The 21,980-nt window shown below is 41.2% G+C and overlaps 1 protein-coding gene across 1 annotated transcript in view; it reads right to left on the bottom strand.

The window, feature by feature from the left end:
• trappc9 (trafficking protein particle complex subunit 9) overlaps positions 1-21,980 on the bottom strand; it is an 838,299-nt gene that overhangs the window by 766,649 nt on the left and 49,670 nt on the right. The window contains exons 5-8 of the mRNA XM_067979750.1: positions 21,739-21,765; positions 10,847-10,968; positions 6,460-6,585; positions 4,093-4,309 (exon numbers count right to left, since the gene is read on the bottom strand). Coding sequence (XP_067835851.1) covers positions 4,093-4,309; positions 6,460-6,585; positions 10,847-10,968; positions 21,739-21,765 — 492 coding nt within the window. The remainder of the gene's footprint in view (positions 1-4,092; positions 4,310-6,459; positions 6,586-10,846; positions 10,969-21,738; positions 21,766-21,980) is intronic.

The following is a 21,980-nucleotide window of genomic DNA, read 5'->3' as shown; positions in this document are numbered from 1 at the left end:
ATGCAGGTACTGCAAGCATTTAGGAAGACAAATGGTATGTTAGCCATCACTGCAAAGGGGTTGGAGCATAAGAGTAAGGATGTCTTGCTGCAATTATATAGGGGTCTGGTGAGACCACATCTGGAGTACTGTGTACAGTTTTGGTCTCATGCCTTAGAGGAGGGTGCAACGAAGGATCACTGGATTGATTCCTGGGATGAGAGGGTTGTCCTATGAGAAATTGAGTAGAATGGGCCTACATTCTCTCGAGTGTAGATGAATGAGAGGTGATCTCATTCAAACGTATAAAATTCTTAGAGGGTTTGACAGGGTAGATGCTGAGGGGCTGTTTCCCCTGGCTGGAGAGTCTAGAACTAGGGGTCATAGTCTCAAAATAAGGGGGTGGTCATTTAGGACCGAGATGAGGAAAAAATTCTTCATTGAGGATTGTAAATCTTTGGAATTCTCTACCATAGAGGGCTGTGGATGCTTAGTTGTTGAGTATATTCAAGATTGAGATAGACAGATTTTGGACACTGAGCGAATCAAGAGATATGGGGATAGGGCGGGAAAGTGGAGTTCAGTTAGATGATCAGCCATGATCTTACTGAATGGCGAAGCAGGCTCGAGGGGCCGTATGGCCTACTCCTGCTTCTTATGTTCATATGTTCTTAACTTGCAAAATGGGCATGCAATTGGCAAATGAATTTCAATATAGACTAGCGTGACGTGGTGCATTTTGGTAGGAAGAATAAGGAGGCCACATACTGCCTGGGTAATAAGTCTATACAGAATAGAGTAGCAAAAGGATCTAGGGGTACAGATAGTTATATCACAAAGTAGCAACGCAGGTTAATGAGGCCATAAAAATGGTAAATCAAGGGTGCATTTCTAGAGGGATAGAATTTAAAAGCAAAGAAGTTATGTTAAACTTGTATAGAACTTTGGTTAGACCACACTTGAACTACTGAGCACAGTTCTGGTCTCCGTATTATAGAACAGATAGAGGTGTTGGAGAGGGTGCAAAAAAGATTCACAAGGATGATACCAGAACTCAGAGGGTATCCTCATCAGGAAACAGGCTGGGACTCTTTTCTCTAGAAAAGAGAAGGCTGAGGGGTGACCTGATAAAGGTCTTCAAGATAATGATGGGGTTTGATAAGGTATACTTAGAGACAATGTTTCCACCTGTGGGGGAGTTCAAAACTAGAGGTCATAAATATAAAAGTCACTAATAATCCAATGGCGAATTCAGGAGAAACTTCTTAACCCAAAGAGTGGCAAGTAGTGTAGATGCATTTAAAGTGAAGCTAGATAAGCATATGAGACAGAAAGGAATAGAAGGGTATCCAGATAGGATTAGATGAAGTAGGGAGGGAGGAGGCTCATGTGGAGCATAAACACAGCATAGACCAATTGGGCCAAATGGCCTGTTTCTGTGCTGTAGTTTCAATGTAACTCAACATAGGGCGCGCAATTCCACACGAACTCTGTTCTCCAAAAGGAACTGGAGCTGGTGGTACTTCAACCAGTAACAATAGGCTTCTCATTTCAGATGGCTTGTCAACAACCCTTGGTGGCTGCTTTATTAGAACAACTTGAATTTTATCGCACCAGTATTGCGGTAAAACTTCAAGATCATTTATCTTATTTGGGAGGGGGGGGGGGGGGGAGGAGAGAGGAGAGAGAGAGAAAAAGAGTAAAGGGAATGAATGCTAAGCAGGAGTTGAAGGTAGGGGGTGAGGGTTATAGAAGGTGACCAATGGCACAAAGTTGACTTGAAAAGGGTTTTTGAAGGCAAGAGATATGACCCAGCAGAGAGTTTTAGAAAGAGAATCCTGGAATGCAAGTTTGTGATGGCTGAAGACTCAGTCACGATGGTGGAACAGAAAAATGGTACAAGTACATACAATAGACCAGAGATTGAAGAGCGGAAGATTAGAGCGGGGACATGGAGCTAAAGAAATTGCATTTGTTAGGCAGAATGATAAGTCATGGAGCAATAGCTAAGTGGGACTTACAGGATAGGATGTGGGCAGTGAAGTGTTGGATTTTGTGTCAATTCAGCAAATCCATTCTGGCAGGTAGCCAGTATTGGAGATTTAGAGAAGTTAAATCTAGAGGTAACCAAGGTACAGATGAGGATTTCAGCTGCAGTCGGAATGATGTCGAGGCAGTGTCGGACGATACTGCAGAGTTGAAAATAAGCAATCTTGGTGATGGCTCAACATGGAATTTGAATCTCAGCTCAGGGTTAAACGGGACACCAAGGTTGCATTCGATCAGGCTAAACTTGAATGAGAAGGCAGGGAGATGGATATAATTGGGAACTAATCTGCAAAGTTTCTGGCAAAAAACAAACATGATGGCTTTAACCTTGCCGATATTGAGCTCCAAAAATGTTCTGGTTCATGAATAACTTCATGTTGAATAGGCAGCTGGTACCAGTGACAGCCATGGAGTTGAGGGTTGTTGTAGAGAAGTAAATCAGGGTGTCATGGAAATACATATGGAAGCTGACTTCATAATGCCCCCAAAAGCTGGCATGTGGATGAGAAATTGCAGAGATAGAGCCTTGAGGCACACCAGAGGTGACTATGCAGGAACAGGAGGAAAAGCCACAGCAGTAGGTGTGGCAGTTACATTGAGAGGAGTAGGAATTGAACTATGGTAGGGAGGTGCCTCAAAAGTATACCACAGAGAGGTGATGGAGGAGGAGCATGAAGTGGTCAACCATATGGATAGTCAAGACAAGAATGAGGAGGACCTGACTGGCTAGAGGATGCCCCTGAGTAGCAATATAGCTCACTATTAAAATATTCACAATTTTTTTGAAATCCATTAAATGTTCACAGTCATTTCACTGCTCAACATTTAAATCAACACTGACAGTAATGCTTTCGAGAAAACAAGTATTCAGATTTGCATCCTGTTGCATACACAATTTAACTTGTGCCAAAATCCATAAAACAGCCGAGGCATGATTTATAACCTCACTATCTAAATATTTAACAATTCACATATGTAAATTACATTTTTCAGTTAAAAACACCAATAGTTGCAGGCTGTCCACACATTCAATGTCTCTTTTAGTGTCAGGCCAAGGCTACGATTGAGAAAACTGGAAACCTATAGAATTTGAGAGCCATCATAATTCAGAATCTAGCCACCAAAGACCTTGGTATCTCAACAATCTGTAGCTCAACGACAATTACAAAACAAAGGAGTCAGCATCTACCAAGTACAACCACAGTATGCAAACATATTTTCCAGTCAAAATGTGGAGGCAAACTCAAAAATATCTGATCTGCTAATTCAGCTCTAAAGTCCCAAAATGGAAAACTCTTATTACACTTTCTAGGTTAGCTTACTGTTTGGAACATCAGCTTTTTAGGATTTCAGCAATTTAGATCATTATGTTAAGTTAATAATTATTTTGTTTTAAATGTCCTAAAAAGGTTTGTGCTTATATAAGCACTTAACTTCAGACTTTTATTTTGAGGGGAAAAAGATTACCATTAAATCAACCATTAAAAAAAAACTTAACAGGGCCAGACGGTCTAATGGGTCAGTACACTGCCTTTCACTTCTGTGACCTGGGTTCAAACCCACTCCAGACTGATGAGATAATTGTCTCAGCTTTTTCTGTCAGCCAGAAAGGTCTTGCATGAAATGAGTTTGTGCATTCTCAATCCTGTCCCTGGAAACCTTGATTCCATAGGGCAAATAGCAAAGGCACAAATACTCCCCAATTGAGAGGCACACCTGTGGCTTCCATCAACAAATATAAATGGTGGCCACTGTTGGCAAAACTGGTGTCTCATTCAGTACCCTTAGTCTGGCCACTCGCAGGCTGATCTCTTATACAGGCTAGCAAAGGAACATGAACATTCCTGGCTTACACAAACTTCCTTCCCCATTTGACATCAGGAAGGTCCCAATTAGATTTAGCATAGAGTGAGATCACAATCAAGATTCATGGATTTGCACTTGCTTTAAAGTTTTGGCAACAAGGAAAGCAGGCTATAATGGAAATAAGTCAATTACTATTTTGGAAATGTAGTGCGCATTAGCTTCATTAAAACTTTGACAGGATTGAATAACAAATGTTACCTTTGCTGAAGTCTTGGGGATCCAGTGACAGGCTATATCCATGTAGTGTTTCCAACAACAACTTGTAGCAAGCTCTCCATCCAGGGTCAACTATGGACGGTGTCACACATTGCATAGCAGCTACACGTTTGAAGAAGGCGGCTTTACGATGAAAACCTATCAGGTCATACAGCTCAGAAAGGATACTGTATCGCTGAATCTTTTCCTCTTCAGAAAGCTACAAGACGATACAATGAATAATTATATTCTATGAGATAGGAAATACTGAACACATGCAAAATTTATTATTCAGTATGAGCAACGTTTGAACATAATAAATCTTGATGTGGAGATGCCGGTGATGGACTGGGGTGGACAAATGTGAGGAATCTTACAACACCAGGTTATAGTCCAACAGTTTTATTTGAAAATCACAAGCTTTCGGAGGCTTTCTCCTTCGTCAGGGGAGTGTGGGATTCCATGAAGGTTACCGCATATATGGTCAGAGAACAATGCCTGGTGATTACAGATAATCTTTCCAACTGCCCGTTGTCAAGGCAGTCAGACAGAGAGACATTACATACAGGACTACTGAATATATAAACGGTCAGAACCCAGAGACAGACACAAACATCCGAAAGGAAGAGAAAGAATGACCCGTTGTATTAAAAACAGATAACTTTTTTTCGCTGGTGGGGTTACGTGTAGCGTGACATGAACCCAAGATCCCGGTTGAGGCCGTCCTCATGGGTGCGGAACTTGGCTATCAATTTCTGCTCGACGATTTTGCGTTGTCGAGTAAAATCGTCAAGCAGAAATTGATAGCCAAGTTCCGCACCCATGAGGACGGCCTCAACCGGGATCTTGGGTTCATGTCACGCTACATGTAACCCCACCAGCGAAAGAAAGTTATCTGTTTTTAATACAACTGCTCTCTCTCTCTCTCGTTTGTATATTCAGTAGTCCTGTATGTAATGTCTCTGTCTGAATGACAACGGGCAGTTGGAAAGATTATCTGTAATCACCAGGCATTGTTCTCTGACTTATATATGCGGTAACCTTCATGGAATCCCACACTCACCTGACGAAGGAGAAAGCCTCCGAAAGCTTGTAATTTTCAAATATAACCTGGTGTTGTAAGATTCCTTACATGATAAATCTTGACAAGCTATGCCCCTTTCACAAAGCATCTCCCTTGGCAAGTTATATCCGAAGTATACATGCCTCCTATTTTGAAGATACAACATAGAAACAGGAAGTGATTTTTGCTCACGTTATTTAATAGGGCTCAGTATACAATTTTATAGCACTTGCACTAATATGATTAGCTTTGATTGTAGAGGGTAATAATAATATTTCCACACATGTTCTTATTCTGACATACACAGAAAAGACCAAGATATTAACAACATGCACAAGTCTTTTAATTTAGTAGCAGATTAAAAACACATCTTTTGCGACATTCAAAAAAACAAAAGCATTAAGCAAGAGATTCAGGCACATTTGCATTTTTCCATTTAGCCATTACATTCCCATTTGAGTGCAACTTTATGGGCTGCTTTTGGAACTGGAGAATAAATTCATGGCACATGGATAATGTATATTGAATAAGAACACACCTACAGAAGCAGGTAACAGTATAAAAATCTATTTCCAAGTCTATCAACACCGACTAGAATCTTGGCAAATTGGATTATATACCCAGTGCCCTGGATAATATTTTCAAGACTTTTTGGACGAATCATATAACTTACTTTCTGTTGTACATGCCCGTCAGGTTTAAAAATCAACTAAACATCAGCTTTAGATTTGCACAAAAGAGAGGAAGCAGATTTAAAACAAAAAGTAATGGGCTCTATATGTTAACAGACTCAATTTGTGGAAAACTGCAGCCCAGTAATAGCTTCTTTATTTAAACTTGACACAAAATGGCAATAATAAATACTGAAATGTTATAACTTTTATTATGGGCTAAAAATAGATGAACTCAGGATAATTTTTTATTTAGAAAAATTGAACAGAAATCCTACACATTCTTCCAAGCTATATCTTTGTATTTTTTCTGGATTAAAATATACAGCTAGTTTATAAAAAGTAGATAATTTTTTTTTCTCAATTCAAAATGCAGTTTGATTTCCAGGTGAAGTAAACACAAAACATGGGGTTTTTTTTAAAACCAGCAGCCTCAAAATTTTTCTATCCATTCCACAGTTATTTCTTTTGAAAAGATGTAAATTGATTTTGATGTTGTAAGTGGAACCGTGAATCGACAAAATGGTTTAATCATTTTATCAGCCACCTGTTGTTCAAATTTTAAGGGCGTCGGGAATGAGAATCAACAGGGCTTTTCGTAAAATAAAAACAATGCAGAATGAATGAAAAGTTTACCTGGCCAAGATTGATGTAAACAGCATTCTGAAGGAACTCTGAGGCTTCCATGCTTCTCTTCTGGATAGCCAGCACTCTGACTGCCTTCACACAAGCTTCTAGTTCAATCACACCAGCATTTTTGTACTATAAGACAATAATAAAATAAAACATTTTACATTATATATCACACACAAATTCTCAGGAAATAATTAAATTCAAGCAATAATTTAATATAAAACATTGCATTGAGAACAACAAAGAAGGACAGTTCCTCTGAGCTGGTGAGTTAGAAGGCGAGACTGCCTCTGTGACCTGGGGTGGAAGTGGGACAATGGAGGAGAGAGGGAGAGTGCCTTTGGAACTGGGATAGTTGGAGGCCATTTGGTGGCTCTACCTGTTGTAGGAAGGGATTGGAGGGGTATAAAGTCTCCATGAATTGGTCAGTTGAAACAGGAAAGTCTGGAAACTGGGGAATTTAGATTGAATGGAACTGCTTCTGAAGGGGTGGGATGGAAAAAAGTCCCTGTGAAGGGAAGGGAAGGGAGTATGACAAAGTAATTGTTTCTTGAATATGGATAAAATCTAAATGTAATTTATTTTCTTACTTTATTGGATTAAAACCTAAATTGTGAAATTTAAAAACTGTTTAAAATTAACTAGACAGTACCATTTTTTTTAAATGCTTAAATTCAAAATTTTCCAGGGAGCTTATCCCCAGAACAGTGAGCAAGGGCAAGTAGTATTGAGATGGAATATGTACAACTGTAAATTTGCTCCCTGCAGCTCTAAGTCAAAGGATATACTGTGTTGCAAGGGCAGGATCATTATGCCATTTCACACAATGTTTTTTATAATAAGACCATAAGAGATAGGAGCCCATTCGGCCCCTCGAGCCTGCTCCGCCATTTAATGAGATCATGGCTGATCTGATTTTTACCTCAACTCCACTTTCTGGCCCTTTCCTCATATCCTTTGACTCCCTTGCTGATCAAAAATTTGTCTAACTCAGCCTTGAATGTATTCAATGACTCAGCCGCCACAGCTTTTTGGGGTGAAGAATTCCAAAGATTCACGACCCTCGAGGAGGAATTTCTTCTCCCAATTTCCGTCTTAAACTGGTGACCCCTTATTCTGAGACTATGCCCCCTAGTTTTAGATTCCCCCATGAGGGGTAACATCCTCTTAGCATCTACTCTATCGCGTCCCCTCAGAATCTTGTATGTTTCAATAAGATCTCCTCTCATTCTTCTAAACTCCAATGAGTATAGACCCAACCTGTTCAATCTTTCCTCATAGGACAACCCTTCCATACCTGGAATCAACCTAGTGAACCTTCTCTAAACTGCCTCTGAACTAATGAACTAAGGACAAGCAAGTTAAGCTTTACTCTGGAAATGGTGTGACTAGACAGAAATAGTACTAGTTCAGAAGGTATCCCCTCTGCCTGTGAACACAGACATGACATAAATCATTAGTTTTCCCCATGACAATAAAATCCCTAGTAATATTACAGACCATATAACACATGTTTCAAAATGCTTACCAACCAGACAGCTGCAAATTTGACTCCCAAAGCTCCCTGCCATGTGAATCAATCCACCATTAACTACAAAAGTTTGCTTTATCATCAGCCAGGTCACTGAATCAAATGCCTTACACAAGTTTAGCACAAAATCCCAGTTGAGATACAACAGACAATTTGCTTATTCTACCCAGCACAACTATCGATTGCATCAGTTAAAAAGGACACACTGGTGATGGTTTAGACTCCATGATCTGAGCCACTTAAATCTGCCAACTGGAGTATCATTTATGCAGGCAAGCAGTTTCCGTGGTAGCTTAAAACATCTCTTGAATGCAAAAGGTTTACAGTCCTTAGATGTCTGTTACAGTTTATAAGTTACTACACAGTGAACTAATTTTGATCCAGTTTTTATTTTGAATGTTTCATTCAAACAACCTGAATAGTATTGACAAATAATTATCAATTTAAATCAGAAGCCACTTTCTTTTATTACTGAAAAAGCTATTCCAGACTGCAGAACAGGGCTTCAAACTAAATTTATCAATTCAAATCCAGATAGTAAAAGCATTACAAGTCAGTCCACACATGGGAGGCGATTTTAAGTGCCTCTGCCTGGCGCAAAAAGGCAATAGTGGCCCGAAAATGGCAGTAGGTCACTTATTGTCTCATTTACTTGGATGCTCCAGCCACAGCCATCTTGCTTAGGGTCCCAAGATGAACAGACTCAGTGCCCGCCTGTTTCAGGCAGAAGGCCACTTGTAATATGCAAATCCTTAATGGGACCACTGGATGCTGCTCAGATAAACAGCCAAAGTTGTTCTTGTTTAAGCTTTCATTTTTGTGGGGCCTGGAAGAGCAGGAGTGCTCTTCCTGGGTCTGCAAAAGAAAACTCCAGCCATCAGCAGACCTGTGTGAGGCTATTCACCCACCTCCCCCTCCCCAGAATCTCTGTCTACTCAATCTGGATATATTGGCCTTGGAAGGAGTGCAGCGCAGATTCACCAGAACGCCAAGGGCTAAATTATGAGAAGAGGTTACATAAACTAGGCTCGCATTCCCTGGAATATAGAAGGTTAAGCAGTGATTTGATAGAGGTTTTTTAGATTTTGAAAGGAATATTTAAGGTAGATAGAGAGAAACTTTTTCGGCTGGTGGGGGTGTCTAGAACAAGGGGACATAACCTTAAAATCAGAGCCAGGCCATTCAGGAGTGAAGTTAGGAAACACTTCTTCACGCAAAGGGTGGTGGAAGTATGGAACGCTCTCCCACAAAAAGCAGCAGATGCTCGCTCAATTAAGAATTTTAAATCCGAGATCGATAGATTTTTGCTAGCCAAGGGCATTAAGGGATATGGAGGCAAGGCGGGTATATAGAGTTAGGATACAGATCAGCCATGATCTCTCGGAATGGCGGAACAGGCTCGAGGGGCTGAATGGCCTACTCCTGATCCTATGAATTTCCTGCCTTTCCCAGCTGGTGAGGTGCCTCAGGGCGGCACTTCGGCACCTGCAGATCACAGGCTGCATGTAAATGAGATACATGCCTCACACCGGTAACAACGGATAGGCAGTGGGCACTCTCTACCCACCGACCAGCCATTGTGCGCCACTTAAATTAAAATCGTCTCATTGCATCTACATAATGTTCAGGATGCAGTTCACTTATGCATCACTGTGACTAAATCTACAAGACAGACTTGATTGAATTTGAATCATTAATTAAACCAACAAGTAAACTTACCATATCTGAATGCAAAATAGGCAATAAAAGGAGTACAATCTATCCATGTGTGAACACTAGTTAGGCCTCAGCTGGAGTATGCATTCAATTCTGGGCACCACACTTTAGGAAGGATGTCAAGGCCTTAGAGAGGGTGCAGAAGAGATTTACTAGAATGGTACCCGAGATGAGGGACTTCAGTTGTATGGAGAGACTGGAGAAGCTGGGGTTGTTCTCTTTAGAGCAGAGAAAGTTAAGAAGAAATTTGATAGGGGTGCTCAAAATAATGAAGGGTTTTGATAAAGTAAATAAAGAGAAACTGCTCCAAGTAGCAGACAGGTCACAGATTTAAGGTGATTGGCAAAAGAACCAGAGGCGACATGAGGAAACTTTTTTTTATATAAACGCAGAGAGTTGTTAAGATCTTGAATGCACTGCCTGAAAGGGTGGTGGAAGCAGATTCAACATAACTTTCAAAAAGGAATTGGATAAATACTTGAAGGGAAAAAATTTATAGGGCTATGGGGAAAGAGTGAGGAAATGGGACTAATCGAATAGCTCTTTCAAAGAGCCGTCACAAACACGATGGGCCGAATGGCTTCCTCTGTGATGTAAAGAACTATTTTACTATAAAATTATGCTCACATTAAAATAAAATCTGCAGCTCCTAAAATTGCACTAAAATCTACAAATACAACATGGGATTTGGGGCGGGGGGGGGGGGGGGGGGTGGAAACGAGCATCTAGTCATGTGCTCCAGCCATCATGGGGTATGGGGCAGGCTTGATGGACCAGCTGGTCTTTTCCTGCCCATCAACTTTCTATGTTTGTATGTAACATTCTATTAGCATCTGCATACTGATGCAGTTTTTACTGCAATATTGATTTTACTGAGCAAACCTACTTAAATGAAGCTTTACACACTGTTTCCCCAAAACCAAATCAAGCTTTGCCAAATCTCTATGGTGTGTAAAGGATGGCTGAAATGAAGAGTGAATTATTTTGCATTAGAGTTTGGCTAAATTTTTCCAATATTTTACCCTCATCTTTTTCTAACGCAATGCTTATGTTCTAACTTCAAAAGAAAAAAAATGAACCAAGTTTCAATATGAAAAAATGTCATATGTACCATAACTCTTCAGTGCATTATTTCAAGATTACCTTCCCAAAGTAAGAAATGGCTTCCTTATATTTGTCAATAATATCCTCAGGACTCAAACAGTTCTTCGCCCTTCCAATCTCAGTACTAGTGTCTGCACTGATGCCATTTGTTGTCAATGCACCTGGAGGTTTAGAAAAGCAAAATATGCATTTAAAAAGTGAAAATCTTGTGTAAAAATCTCAATCTATGTTCCCAAGCCAGCTTTTTAAAAAATTAAACACTGTCATTAAGTTCTGCAAAATTCATATCAAACAATTTCACAAATCATTTTCAGATTAGCAGACAGAAAGACCAAACACAGGCCTGATGACCCGAATGGCCACCTTCTATTCTGTAAACTTGCACAGGATCGTAAAACATTTGGGTAATTATACCGCCTCTACATTATCCTTGCATTTTAAGTGTCAAGGTTCTTTTTGCCACAAGGCTTAAATTGAGCAAAATAGTATAGGTTGGGGTGGTGCATGGCTCAGGCATGTATGAGTGGAAAGTGGAGTGTTGTGGCTTTTTCTGTTGGTGTCAGGTCCTCTTCAGCTTTGGGGGTTCGGCAAAACAGGTCAATAGAGAGAGTGTCCCACAATACCTAGCACCTCCTCAGATCCAAGCAGAAATCATGCATAGCTGACTCCAATTGGCATATGCTCCACATGTGTTCTCTCCATACATTAGTCAGATGAGACTTTAGGCCCTGCCCAGCCAAGAAATGCAACCCTCACAGTTACAAGTCAGAACCATATAAATGCAGAACCCAGAGCGATCCTCTGCAGCAGGCACAATGCTGGTTTGGAGGCAGTTAAATTCAAGAGGCCAGGCATGACTCTCAGTGGCCTCTATGACCCAGAAAGGCCAGAGACAGGGAACTGCTAAAGCCCTTCTGACCACAGCGCCTTGCACACACATCTACCAGGAGAATGGTGGAACCTTTGGAACAAGCTGTGCTCCATGCAGGATATCAGCTAACCCTCACTCATTCTGCTACAAGTTGAAATCATGTAGACTAATTTAAAAGCCTATCTCCAGCAACCTGGTGGCTAAGATCTGATACCCTGAGTTACATAGTCCATGTTCTTGGATGTTGTTCGGGACAGCATGGAATAAAAACGGTTCCAAATCTTCAACTTCACCAAGACACTTCTGGTCACCCTACAAGTGAGTAAAGAATGTTCACTTGCTACTGAAAAATGTTGAATCATTTGTAACATAAGCATCACACGAGATAAATTGAAGCAAATATGAAGTAAATCAACTTTACATGTAAATTTAACACTTCAGACTGTTCACTACAGATTTTTTTCTCATCACTGTACAGAAATAGCCATTGGTAGCTCAGCAATACAAGCATCTATCCTGCTTTGTTCCACAGAAATCCATTGCAACTCTTCACAACACACTCCAAGGCTGTCTTCTCCCCTCTACATTTATGATTCAGGCCAGTGAGCTTAAAAAGTCCCAGGAATGTCACATCTAGCGTATCAGGTTAAAAAATATTCCAATTAATAGCTTTAGAACCTTCGACATTGGATAACCAAAACTCCAGACCCAAAGAGCTTTCACCCAAGGATATTAAATAGGTAAGGAAACTGGGAATCTGAGTTACAACATGCCAAAGCTTACTTGATTCAGGGACAATGCCAGAAGCTTGGAACGCAACAACCGTTACAAATATATATTTTTTGAAAAGGGACAAATCAAGTAACAATGAGTCAGTGAGTTTATGACAGTAGCTGGAAATTTCCTAGAATTTATTATGGGCAATGGGGTAAGTGAGCACTTGGAATTGCATAGAGTAAGAGTTAGGAACCAAATAGATTTCTTTGAAAGAGTCACTAAGTGAAATCAATTGATGCCGTATAGATGGATTCTCAGAAGGAGTCTGGTAAGATTCCACAGAAGAATCTAAGTGTAGCAACTAAAATTGAGGCGCATGAAACTTGAGACAACCTCATTGCACAGATAGGAAATTGATTAAGTGGTAGGAAGCAACGTGTTAGGATATTCTTGCATTTGTGAGCCATGAATAGTGATACCCCTGGGATAATTTGTACTATAAATTAATTCCTGGGGCACCACCAATTACTTATCTAAAAAAATCCTTACAATGGATTTTTTAACTCTTCCAGGAACTTGGTCTCGGGCTAAAGTGGCATTACAAATTTTTCACAAGCCTATTTGCCACAAGTTCTATTTGCACTCTTTTCAGGAGCTATGAAATTTCTCAGAAGGGTAACAATGTTTATTCTGATGACAACAGGAATGGGGAGGCCTCCATCTGCTCAACCTTGTTTGCAGAGAAAAAAGTTCTATTCTCAGTCACTATATAATAATTTTTTTATGCCTATCTATGGTGTAAAAAGCATGAAATCTGAGGTTTCCATTTGGTCCAATGTCTTTCACCGATAGGGCTGTTGACCAATGAATTGGTAGGTAAAAGAGATCCAACTGTTAGCAAAAAACAATGCAGCTATCATTACAGTCCACATGGAGTGGAGATGCCGGTGATGGACTGGGGTTGACAATTGTCAACAGTTTTACAACACCAAGTTATAGTCCAACAATTTTATTTGAAGTTCACAAGCTTTCGGAGGTTTCCTCCTTCCTCAGGTGAATGTGGAAATGAAATGATTTCATTTCCACATTCACCTGAGGAAGGAGGAAGCCTCCGAAAGCTTGTGAATTTCAAATAAAATTGTTGGACTATAACTTGGTGTTGTAAAACTGTTTACAATAGTCCACACGGAAGCACCCATTAAATGTAGTATCTTGCTACCTGAAATCTGAATGAGAAGTTTAGACTCAAATTTGTATTATTTAGATCAGTAAGATTTTTCAAATAAAATTACTGCTGGAAGTAGAGGGTCATGTTTGAGCTGTCTGAGGCACCTATCCCTAGAGCAGTCTGGGAGTAGATTTATGAGCAACCCCCGAGAGACAGATGCTGAAGTGTCCTCAAGTTTTTAAAAAAACATTTTGTCTGTAGTTTACTCGTGCCTCCCTTGTGACATTGCTCATAAAGTGCATTGTATCTGAATTATAAAGTTAAGAGCACCTAATACAGAATGCCATCCTTGTCATCATTTGACACATACATCAACTGTAATTTCTTCCATTTTAGCTCTACAAAAAGGTGAAACACACAGAAGTTTTGTATTTCCTTTCAAAAATGTGAACTTCATTCATCAGCAACTCAACATAATAGGTCTAGTCCACCAAGTCGACAACATCCAAGTGTTCCAAGTGATAGCATCTTACTACATTTAAGCTATATCTTAAACATCAACTCAAACGGCACCAATTAATTGTTTAAAATTACTGTAAAATGAATAACACCTAGCTATAATACAAAACACAAAGTAGCTTGAAACGACCAGTTGAGTAGGAAAATAAAAATCCCTGCAGTTTGTGCCCTACCATTAGTTTTGTGCGAGACAAACCTTTTGTGCAGAAGATAGTGATAAAACAGTGTTACAATATCCACATCTATAAGTATGCATAATTACTGAAAGAAAATTTGTAATCTTATTCTTAAGAGTTATGAAAAAACACAGCTGTTGAGCATTAGCAGGGCCCATATCATTGATAGTGGGCCACCTTAGCCACAGGAGAAATGGTTGCTGGCCCTAAAGCCACCAAGGAAAGAATTCAGAGGGCTCATGGAGCTGTAAATGACTAACACATGAAGGAGAGCCAAAGCTTTTGCACCAATGTGGCAAGCAGATCAACTGGAGAGTCAATCTGCTCCCCAAATGAACTCAGTCCAATTACAGATTATGTGGTCTCAACATGTAAATGTGCATCAGTGCATTCCCAGATTTTACACTGGCATAGAAATAGTCAATGGGCTGCTGAGGCAGGTACATACTTTCTTCCACATATTTTTTGGAGTGGGGGTGTCCAAGAGATGACACCTGCCTTCTTGGCTGACATGTCCCCGTTTTCTGTTGTTGCAGACTTGCTCACATGGCTGTATACCTCAAAAGGAGGCACCATGGACGATCTGGCAACAGTTAGCAGATCTACTCAACAGTCAGCAGTTTACTCTGGACTCCTGGCTGGCGAATCTTCAGCGACCAGAGTCCACGATTGGTCCTGTCTTCAAAAGTGGATTACCTGGCCTCTAGCTCAGCCTGGTCGCTGTCCTACAAAATAATTATAGTTTGTTGGCTAGATTGCATGCAGCTGAGTGGAATGAAGACAAGTCCTCTGTGGAGATAAGAAGGTCATAATACAATTGATTATGGAAGAACAAAAGACGACTGCAGAAATCTTACAAGTAGATACATTAATGCAAAGGACTTTCTCAATATGCTGTAGATTTTACAGACCACTACTGAAATACTGCTTAACATATTCCTTATGCAGTGTTTCGGCAACTACTTCCACTGTACTAGAAGGTTGCTTAACAAGGGGATAATATATTTTATACCTACCTAACAATTTCCTTTAGCCATGTGAATCTTTTCTTGGTGGAACTGAAATCTCATTAGCATGAAAAGAACATGTGAGGATGGAAGTCAACCTTATTCTCAAAGCCTTTTTGTAGATCACTGCATTTTCTTCAGTCCTGTGACATTTGTTCAATTTTAGAATGTAAATTTGTTGTTAAATCATGGTCCAAGCACAAGTTTAGCCCTTTGAAATAGGCAATGTTCACTGCACCCCAAGGAAAGCACCTTTATATTTTACAATTAACAATTTAACTAAACAATTCAGATTCTACAAAATCTAGTCATCTTAGTCTCTTACTAAATTCCATTTTGTTCATTCATTCTCTCTTGCCAGCCAGCAACATTTGACATATTGCATATGTTAACGGGTGGTGACAAAAATGCCTCATCAGATTTGAATATCACGATCTAATTTCTGATGAGTGTCTGGTCACACTTGTGTTAAGGCTAACACCCATAAGTTGGTTAATGCTTGTGCATGATACATGCAATTTTCCAGATTTTGCTTGAAGCTAAAAATAAAATTTGCTTTTGCATTTCCATTTTCACATGGACATACATATAATTGTGAATTTTGCCATTTGGTTAAGAATGATAGCGTAATTTTGTAATCTAATATGAATAACTATATAAATTGATACTAAACACTCCATTGCCTTTGTATCATCATACTGTTTGTCTGACATCCAGTCCTGGATGAGCCAACATTTCCTCCAATTAAACATTGGGAAGACTGAAGCCATTGTCTTCGGCTCCTGCCACAAACTCCATTCCCTCGCCACTGATTTCATTCCCCTCTTTGGCCACTGTCTCAGGCCAAACCAGTCTGTCTGCAACCTCGGTGTCCTATTTGATCCTGAGCTGAGCTTCCAACCTCATATCCTCTCCATCACCAAGACCGCCTACTTCCACCTCCGTAATATCGCCTGTCTCCACGCCTGCCTCAGCCCATCTGCTAATGAAATCCTCATCCGTGCTTTTGTTGCCTGCAGGCTCAACTATTCAAAAGGTCTCTTGGCCAGCCTCCTATCTTCCACCCTTCATAAACTTGAGCTCATCCAAAACTCTGCTGCCTGTATCCTAACTCTTAAGGTCTCATTCACCCATCACCCCTGTGCTCGCTGGCCTACATTGGCTCCTGGGCCACCAACGCCGCAATTTTAACATTCTTATCCTCGTGTTCAAATCCCTCCATCACCTGGCACCTCCAGCCTACAACTCTCAGAACTCTTGTGCATCCCCCACATCCTTCGCCCCATCACTGGCAGCTGTTGTTACAGCCAACTAGGCCCTAAGCGCGCGTCCGCGCTCGCTCTCTCTTTAAAACCTACCTCATTGACCAAGCTTTTGGTCACCTGTCCTAATGTCTTCTGCTTTGGCTGGTGTCAATTTTTGTCTGATTACACTCCTAGCGCCTTGGGATGTTTTCCTAAACTAAAAGGTGCTATCTAAATGCAAGTTGTTATTGTTGATCACACAAAACATCCTGGTCTACACTCAGTATTTTCTTTGCAACGTTCCTGGAATTTTCTATACTCTGTCAGCCCTGAACTTTTGTTCTTCTCTGTCATGAGATTTCTATTTAATTCATCTTGCTCACATTGTTGTTCTTTTCATCTTCTCACTAAAGCCTGCTTTTACAGCCATATCTCTTTTCAACACAGTCTCCAGCTCCGACTCATTCCACATGGATTTGTGCTAAAAGGTCATCCTTCCTCTTTCAGATCCACCCACAAGCACAGACATTTTCTCTGATACTCAATGCTCCATTGACTACTGCTCTCAACATTTCACGCTATCCCCCTCGCAACTGGTGCTGCTGCATGCATCCTCTCGACCTCTTCAGCATCATTAGCTCAATATACATCGCATCGCAACTGTCCTGGTCTTCAGTTCCATATCATCCTCCATCTCATCTAGCACTTAAACAAAAATTATTTTTCACCTCCATTCATGTATCAAGGGATCAGGAGCTCAAGCATTTCTTGGATGCCAGCCAATCTCCTGATCCTTGTGCTCTTCCACTTTCTTTTGATCATATCTTTCCTTCTAAATTCACCATACCCTCTGACCTTGTTCCTATGTTCCCCTTTTTAACCTGGTGTCTCAGCTGTATAAACACGACTGGCCCAGAAAACCATTATTTCGGTTTACTCTTATACCAGCAAATTGAACTCTTCTTGTCTTGACTCTATTCTCTCTCCCTTTGTCCAATACTTAACTACATCCATGATTCCTCCGATGCCCTTAGCTGCTTTGACAATTTCAGGTTCTCAAACAGCCCCAATCATTTTTCCATGGATGCACAATCCTTCTACACCTCCATTCCTCATCAGGACAGGCTTCAGGCCTCCATTTCTTTCTTGAATGGGTGCCCAACCAGTCCCCATCCCCAGGCCACTCTTCCACCTAGCTGAACTTGTTCTCACCCTGAACATTTTTTTGCTTAACTGCACTTACTTCCTCTAGATCAAAGGTGTTGCTAGGGGAACCTGTATGAATCTCAGCTATGCCCATCTTTTTGCAGACGTGAAACACTGTGCCAATCCAATGCCCCTCCCTCACCTCTTCTTGTAGATCAGTAATTGATCGTGCTGTTTCCTATTCTTGTTCTAATCTTGCAGACTTTTATTAACTATGCTTCCAATTTTCACATATGCCTCTCCTTCACATGGTCCATTTCTGACTCGTCCCTTCCTGGACACTAACATTCTAGGCTATCCACAGACTTTACAAGACCACCTACTCCCACAACTACCTGGAGTATGCTCCCCCCCACCATACTTTCAATAAAGATTCCCATCAGTTTCTCAATCACATTTGCTGTGATGGCTCCATCTTTCATGCCACAGCCTCCGACCTATACAATCCTCCCACTTATACAAGATCAAGTCTACCTCCAAGTGGAAACCCACTTGAGTTAACTGCCAAAATGTTGTCTTCACCCACTGGTTATTAGGATCAGTGTCTCATGCATTAGAACAACCCCTTGCAACCTTTTGGAGAGTAATGGAATTGATTTTCTCCATTCCCTCCTGTTGCTTTTTTTTGGAAGGAGACGAAGAGAACACAAAAGTAGTAAACAAAAATTACTGGAGTCAGTGAGAAAGGCTTTTCGAATTGTGCCACATTATAACCATTTTTCTATTGGTGTGAATCCTGAAATAAGCACGACTAAGATCAGGGCTAGATGGAAAAATTCCTTAGCCTCTAATAACATTCCTGTAGAGCTGGGTCAGACAGCTGAACAGCCAACTTTATGTGCATGTGTATTTTAATATAAAAAAACAAGCTGAGTGATGCATAATATTTAATTAGTGAGTATTCTGATCCCCTATATGGGTATCTGATGCAAAGCAGTTTACTCATCTGCTAGCATACAAACATTTGGACTCCTTGTTGCCTGGTCAAGCTGAAAAACTGGATTAATAATGCAATTTGCTGTTCAAAATGCTGTATTTTCTAGGTATACTCATCTCAGGAGGCCTCTGAAGCAGGTCTGATTCAGTCACCCCTCTATTTAGATTGCCTTCCCTTTTGGGAAAGGAGAGAACAATAGCAGTTATTCTTTTTTTTTTAATTCATTCATAGGATGTGGGCGTCGCTGGCAAGGCAAGCATTTATTGCCCATCCCTAATTGTCCTTGAGAAGGTGGTGGTGAGCCGCCTTCTTGAACCGCTGCAGTCTGTGTGGTGAAGGTGTTCCCACAGTGCTGCTAGGTAGGGAATTCCAGGATTTTGACCCAGTGACAATGAACGAACAGTGATATGTTTACAAGTCAGGATGCTGTGTGATTTGGAGGGGAATTTGGTGGTGTTCCCATGGGCCTGCTGCCCTTGTCCTTCTAGGTGGTAGAGATTGCGGGTTTGGGAGGTGCTGTCGAAGAAGCCTTGGTGAGTTGCTGCAGTGCATCTTGTAAATGGTATACACTGCAGCTACGGAGTGCTGGTGGTGGAGGGAGTGAATGTTTCGGGTGGTGGATGGGGTGCCAATCAAGCGGGTTGCTTTGTCCTGGATGGTGTCGAGCTTCTTGAGTGTTGTTGGAGCTGCACTCATCCAGGCAAGTGGACAGTATTCCATCACACTCATGATGTGTGCCTTGTAGATGGGGAGTCAGGTGGTGAATCGCTCGCTGCAGAATTCCCAGCCCCTGACCTGCTCTTGTAGCCACAGTATTTATGTGGCTGGTCCAGTTTCTGGTCAATGGTGACCCCCAAGATGTTGATGGTGGCGGATTCGGTGACTGTAATGCCGTTGAGTGTCATGGGGAGGTGCTTAGACACTCTCTTGTTGAAGATGGTCATTGCCTGGCACTTGTCTGGAGCGAATGTTACTTGCACCTATCAGCCCAAGCACAGACTGCTTCATTATCTGAGGGGTTGCAGATGGAACTGAATACTGTGCAATCTTCAGCAAACATCCCCATTTCTGACCTTATGATGGAGGGAAGGTCATTGATGAGGCAGTTGAAGATGGTTGGGCCTAGGACACTGCCCTGAGGAACTCCTGCAGCAATGTCCTGGAGCTGAGATGATTGGCCTCCAACAACCACTACCATCTTCCTTTGTGCTAGGTATGACTCCAGCCACTGGAAAGTTTCCCCCCTGATTCCTATTGACTTCAATTTTACTAGGGCTGCTTGGTGCCACACTCGGTCAAATGCTGCCTTGATGTCAAGGGCAGTCACTCTCACCTCACCTCTGGAATTCAGCTTTTTTGTCCATGTTTGGACCAAGGCTATAATGAGGTCTGGAGCTGAATGGTCCTGGCGGAACCCAAACTGAGCATCGGTGAGCAGGTTATTGGTGAGTAAGTGCCACTTGATAGCACTGTCGACACCTTCCATCACTTTGCTGATGATTGAGAGTAGACTGATGGGCCAGATTGGATTTTTCCTGCTTTATGTGGACAGGACATACCTGGGCAATTTTCCACTTTGTTGGGTAAATGCCAGTGTTGTAGTTGTGCTGGAACTGTTTGGTTAGAGGCACGGCTAGTTCTGGACCACAAGTCTTCAGCACTACAGCCAGGATGTTGTCAGGGCCCGTAGCCTTTGTTGTATCCAGTGCACTCAGCCGTTTCTTGATATCACGTGGAGTGAATCGAATTGGCTGAAGACTAGCTTCTGTGAGGGTGGGAATCTCAGAAGGAGGCAGAGATGGATCATCCACTCGGCACTTCTGGCTGAAGATGGTTACAAACGCTTCAGCCTTGTCTCTTGCACTCACGTGCTGGGATCAGTCATCATTGAGGATGGGGGTGCTCACGGAGCCGCCTCCTCCTCCCGTTATTGTTTAATTGACCACCACCATTTCACAACTGGATGTGACATGACTGCAGAGCTTTGATCTGATCTGTTGGTTGTGGAATCGCTTCGCTGTGTCTATAGCATGTTGCTTCCGCTGTTTAGCATGCATGTAGTCCTGTGTTGTAGTTTCACCAGGTACGCCTGGTGCTGCTCCTGGCATGCTCTTCTACATTCCTCATTGAACAGGGGTTGATCCCCTGGCTTGTTGATAATGGTGGAGTGAGGGATATGCCAGGCCATGAGGTTACAGATTGTAGTGGAATACAATTCTGCTGCTGCTGATAGCCCACAGCGCCTCATAGATGCCCAGTTTTGAGCTGCTAGATCTGTTCTGAATCTATCTCATTTAGCATGGTGGGAGTGCCACACAACACGATGAGGACTTCAAGTGCTTGGTGGCGCGAGTCATGTTTATCTTTTTCCAGATGTTTTTTTTAAATTTTGCAGACTTCACGTGTCACAATTAATTTGGGCTATGCAATCTTATTCAAAAAGGGAAAAAAACTCTTTCCTACTAGCTACACACATTAAACCATTGTCTCAAGATTTCAAAATTACCGATTCTTGTCCTCATCAACTAGCTAACCCAAAGTCAAAATACTTCTCAAATGTGTTCATTTGCAAAAATGAAAGTTGCTGAAGAGAAACTACTGAGATATACCATGCAAGCACTTCAAGTCCTGGATATAGGATATTGTGTGTTGGGATAACAAAGCCCTCTTTAAGAGCCGTAAAAATCTTCCCTTGTGGTTTTGCTGGCTTTAGATCATTATATATGGTTGTAAAAGAGAACAACCCAAGAAACCTTTGTTGACAATCCTGCACAACAGGATCCCACTGCATGTTATCAAATTATTCCAAATCAATAAAACATTTTAACAGTATAAGAGATCATAGATGCTGACAGGCACAACAATCAAGCATACAGTATAACTTTAAGTATTTACAAAGTTTCTGATCTAATGATGTTTGCTGATTTGAGATTGCAACAGTTCAGCATCTTGATCTCTTCATGCAAACGATGTCTTATTTATAAGCAAACGTCATACACACTGTTAGCAAGAACAAAAGCATACAAATAAGATCTTATACTGTCGCAGCATTTAGATTTAATTAATAAAGCAGAGAAGTACAGTACCTGGATCAATGAGAACTTCCTGTGCCCCTAGAAATGGGAACAAAGAATTAGCTTTCACTCTCTTTGCACCCTCATTTAAAGAAAAAAAAATCAGTACTGTCATTTAATCTATACAATGTACCAGAAGGTAACCTCAGTATTCCTGAATATACACTATCCACTTACAATAATCTATGCAATGTTTCTCCCCCCACTCCTCCGTCACCCCTAATTATACACAGCTGAGCATATTCAAAAATCAA

The sequence above is a fragment of the Heptranchias perlo genome, chromosome 3 (genome assembly GCF_035084215.1).
Source record: "Heptranchias perlo isolate sHepPer1 chromosome 3, sHepPer1.hap1, whole genome shotgun sequence".
Taxonomy (NCBI): domain Eukaryota; kingdom Metazoa; phylum Chordata; class Chondrichthyes; order Hexanchiformes; family Hexanchidae; genus Heptranchias; species Heptranchias perlo.
Note: the sequence above shows the minus strand (reverse complement) of the source record. Positions and strands in the feature narration are given on the sequence as shown.